Consider the following 5,169-nt stretch of genomic DNA (forward strand, 5'->3'; position numbering starts at 1 on the left):
AATTTTAATCAAAGTATATTGAGAAGAATTAGAATTAAAGAAAATAAACTAAATAAAAAGACAATAAAAATTCCGAAAAAGTAACTATTATAAAAAATGAGAAGGAATAAATTTAACAAATAAATTTTTATTTAAGAACTTTTTCTTAATTAAAATCCTGTATAATGTTCTTTTTTTTTAAGCATTAATATAAATAAAAATTAAGGATGTTTTACTTTTAATATATTAATTTTAAATTTATTTATATTTTTATTATAAAAAATATATTAATATAAATAAATAAATATTTTTATATTTATATTATATTTTTTTTTTTTAATATTTATTATATAATAAATTTAAATAAATTTAAAACATATAATTTTATGATTTTTATATAATAAAATCAATTAAATATTTATTTTTTTTATTTTATTAAAATTCGTTTATAAAAAAAATTTAAATATTTTATTTTTATACAAAATATATTATTTTTTATCCATTAAATATTTAAAAACATATATAAGAAATATTTACTTAATATTTTTTATAAATAAAATATCAAAATAAAAATATTTATAATTATTATTATTTTTCATTTTTTTTTTTAATTATTTAATAATAATCTTAATAAAATTTAATAAATAAATAAAGAAAAGGTTATATTTAATAATTATTTTATCATTAATCATTTCTTTAAACCTAATTTAAAAATCTAGAATGCTAATTTATTTCACATTATTTTGAAGAATTATTTAAATTATATCCGGTATTACAGTCAGTGCATTAAATCGAATCACATTTTATACAATTACTGAATTTAATACTGCATTCGTAACAAATTTTATATTTAAAGTCTTATACATATAAAAAATCTTAATAAAAACCATCCATACATTTTAAGCACATACTATTTTAGCCACATAAAGTACATCCTTCATTGCAATCAGTAGCATTTTTATTAACTTAAATGCATTTATCTTCGTAATCATAATATTCATATCCAGGAAAACATTTTAAACAAATACTTGGAGTACAAGAACTACATTTACTGAATTTAATAGTACACTTAAGACATTATATAGTTTAAATAGTTGGATTATCAACTGAATAATCATAAAAACCATCTTAACATTCTAAGCATATTTTAGATTTAGAACATTTTTTACATTCATTAGGGCATTCTATTTCAGTAGTTTCATCAACATTATTGATTTCTAAGCATTATTTTTATAACTCATCATATTAAAATCCTTAAATGCAATTAATACAACTAGTTTCAGTACATTTATAACAATTACTGAATTTATTTCTGCATTTAACACATGATTTACTTGCTTTATCTTCATAAAAACCAGCTTTGCATTCTAAACATTCTCCAGGTTATGAGCATTTCTCACATTAATTAGGGCATTATTTTTCAGTAATTTCATCAGTTAATCCCCCTGAAGTTATTTATATACATTATTTTTTAGTTTAATTTAATTAATATCCATTTATACATTTATTACATTAATGATAATCACAAGATTGGCAATAAGGATATTTATTAACACATTATAAGCAAGATTTATTTTCATAATATACATAATAACCTTCATAACATTCATTGCAACCAATATAATTACATTTTTAACATCCTGTAGAACATTTTTAGCATTTTTTTCTTCTATCAGAATAATAACTAGCTTCAGGACATTCATCTACACAACTACCATCAATACTTACTAATTTACTTCCCTCACAAACAAAACATTATGTTAATCTATCAGGATTACATGAGGAGCAAGGTGAAAAACACAATGTGCATTTCTAATCTAAACCTAATCTAAATCCATTAGCAGTATCACATTAAGAACATGTATTAGGATTATTTTATTAAAGACATCCTAATAAAAGCTTCTCACAAAATTAATTTTCTTAGTTTGCGAAATATCCCAAAGGACATTCACTTAAACACTACTTACTATCATTATAATAAAAAAAACCTTCATTACAAGTAACGCACTAATGTTAATTATTTTTTTAACAAATTTTACAATTTCCATAACAAATATTTGTCCAAAGGTATTCACAAATACCCAAAGTTTAATTAGGAAAATATCCTTATTTCTCATTACATTTATCTACACACTAATTTCCTTACAATAATGTCATAAACTAACATTAAGTACACTCATTAGATGACGGTCCTGTACATCTAGAACAACTACTATCACATGGTTCACATTTGTCAGCCCTTCCGAATGAGCCTAAAGGACAATCTGATTTGCAAGTATTATCTGTGTTTAAAAATTTACCTTAAGGACATGGGCCTTGTATACAAGTTTCATTATCGACTACTCCGGAGCAATTTATAGAACAATCAACTCCTCCGAATCCGGATTTGCAGATGCATTGACCGTTAACACAAACTCCTTTTTCAGAACAGAAATTTGGACATATAGGGGTATAATTACAAAATCTTTCGTAATCTTAAGGACATGTGACTTTACCTTAAGCTTTTTGGCCACTTGGATCGATATCCTTTTATATATTTTATTCTCCTTTTCCACATAAAACACTTAAATCAATCTCGGGGAAAACAACAGATATTTCAGAAGCATCAGAGGAACATTTGAATTAGTGACATCTAAATTAAGTATCATTGTATACAGAATTTGATTTTTTAGCTGTAGATTTAAAGCATTTACTTTGAGTTGAATAATTAGATAATCTACTCTGTTCATATTGTTTAATATCTTTATTAGTTATACTATTAGGATTTGTACACAATGTATATAAAAATAATTTTATTAAAGCACATCCGTCTGAAAATACAACAGAATTGCCAACACCCATTCCCTCATATTCAAATGTACATTAAAATTAATCATTTTATTTAGGATATTCAGGGTATTCAATCGTACTTTAGCAAGCGTTTTCTAAGAAATCGCAACCTTTTCCTTTTCCCCAGAAAATATTATCTGCCATATTCTCATTTACTTCAGTGTAAAAACCTGTGTCTTTCAAAAGTGCAATTGTAAATATAGATAAAACACTATCAGATACATCATCTCCAACCATCATTTCATTAAAAATAACAGTTTTTTCCCAATGAGAACTAATTGTACCTAAACTACCCTAGTTTATATATATTTTTTTAATATTTAAATATATACTTCATTTTCAAGTTACATTCCTTCAACTGTAGGACAATTATAATATTTTCTAGTTACTTCTACTACATTTTTGGAAACTAAAATTGTGGTTTGTATTCCTCTGTAATTTTTTGTTTTTAACAATTTATCATTAAAGTTAGTTCCATAAGATTTTCCAGTATCAGGATCTATCCAAAATTACATTGCGTAAACTGAGAAACCGAGTATATGTAAAATTTCATGAATAGTTGTTTCCAAATCATTCTCAAATATTGCCGCATCTCCACTATCTGTTTTCATGTTTGATAAGTTAAATTAAACCATTCCAAAAATAGGTCTAACGGTTTTTCCATTAGAATACTCACAACAAGTGGCACTTGCGATAGCATCATTATTATCATTAGCATAAGAGACGTATATGTGTAAATCGGAATTAGGAATTCCTATTATTTAATCATTTGGAGGAACATTTACAAATGCACAATTTTTAGATACCTTAGGGAAAATATTATTTCCTATTAATGGATATACTTTCAAAAGTTTTTAGAAATAAATTTTGGATATTTCCATAAGATCTATTAAATAATTTTTTTATTATTCATTTATACCCTAACCTACTTAATTTAATATAGTATAATCTAAAGTTATTCTTATAGGCTATGATTTAGCAACCTTTTAAAGAATGCGTTAATCATAGTTTAATTTTTCAACTTTTTTATAAGTTTCATGCATTTTTTAATAATGATCTTGAATTTCTTTACTTTCATGACCACATTTACGGTGTGAATAAATCAATTTAACTAATATAAATATACTAATTAAAAAAAGTATTTTAAACATTATTTTTTATTTATTTTTATATTATTTTTAATTAATTTATTTTATGTATTTATGTATTTAATATTTCTTTTTTTTTTACAATTATATAATCATTAAAATTATAAAGATATTTTTTAAATTAATAATGTAATTTTATATTAATAATGTAATTTTATATTATTAAAATTGACACGTTTTAATTTAATTATAGTTAATTACATTTTAAATGAATATAATATTTTTAAAAATAATATTTAAATAAAAATTATTTAATGTAAAATTTTTATTTATTGATATTAAAAAATTTATTTTCTTTTTATATTTTATGTTTTTTAGGTTTAAATAAGAATTGTTTAAAAAAAATTTTAAAAAAAGTAATTTAATCTTTTTATTATAAATATAAAAATTATAAAAGAATATATTTATATTTATGAAAATTAAAAAATTTATAAAAATATGTAACTTTTATATTATTTAATTAAAAAAAAAATATTAATTATTTAAAATATAATATTAAATATGTAAATTTTTATAAAAATTATTTAAATTATTATATGTATATATATTTTAAATTTAATAATTTAAATATTAATATAAAAAAAATATTATATTTGTAATGTTGTAAAAATAAAAATTATATATGTTATAAATATAAATTATCTAATAAAAAATAATGACTTTTTGTTAATAATAATTTTTTTTTAAATTTTTAAAAATAAAAAAATAAATTAAATTTATATATTTATAAAAAAAATATATTTTATGTAATAAAGATATATTTTATAAATAATATATCATTAATTTATAAGAATATAGATTTTGTTTTTTATCTTTCAAATTTTAATTTTAAAATATTTATAAATATTAAATAAAAAAATATATATAAATATTTTATTTATTTTTTAATGTATTAAAATAAATAGATATAATTTTAAAAGTATAAAAATAAATCTAAAGAAAATAAAATGAAAATATTTGATTAGATTTAATAAATTATTTTAGAAAGAAAACAAAAAAATCAAATTATAAAAATACAATTAAAAAAAAAAAAAAAAAAATTAAAGATGGAAAATTATATTAAAAATAAATAAAAAAATTTATTAAATATTAATATATATAAAAATAAGTATAAATTAAACAATATATATGTTTAAATATTAATTAATATATTTATATATATATTTTTACATATATATTTATATTCAAATTTTTTTTTATACTTATATTTTTA

At 19.3% G+C, this 5,169-nt stretch overlaps 1 protein-coding gene across 1 annotated transcript, besides 4 other annotated features; it reads right to left on the reverse strand. All coding sequences in view use genetic code 6, as the record gives it.

The window, feature by feature from the left end:
* Positions 1-243: 243 nt before the first annotated feature.
* Positions 244-294: a microsatellite.
* Positions 295-660: 366 nt separating this feature from the next.
* On the reverse strand, positions 661-3,689 carry IMG5_198410 (leishmanolysin family protein, putative; the record flags this gene model as incomplete). Its single annotated transcript, XM_004024133.1, has 2 exons — positions 661-3,102; positions 3,141-3,689. 2 exons carry the CDS (start codon positions 3,687-3,689, stop codon positions 661-663), a joined length of 2,991 nt encoding a protein of 996 aa, XP_004024182.1.
* Positions 3,690-4,070: 381 nt separating this feature from the next.
* Positions 4,071-4,118: a microsatellite.
* A 555-nt stretch (positions 4,119-4,673) lies between these two features.
* Positions 4,674-4,733: a microsatellite.
* A 369-nt stretch (positions 4,734-5,102) lies between these two features.
* Positions 5,103-5,136: a microsatellite.
* Positions 5,137-5,169: the final 33 nt, after the last annotated feature.

Source organism: Ichthyophthirius multifiliis (genome assembly GCF_000220395.1).
Source record: "Ichthyophthirius multifiliis unplaced genomic scaffold scaff_1120509251411, whole genome shotgun sequence".
In the NCBI taxonomy this organism is placed as follows: Eukaryota; Ciliophora; class Oligohymenophorea; order Hymenostomatida; genus Ichthyophthirius; species Ichthyophthirius multifiliis.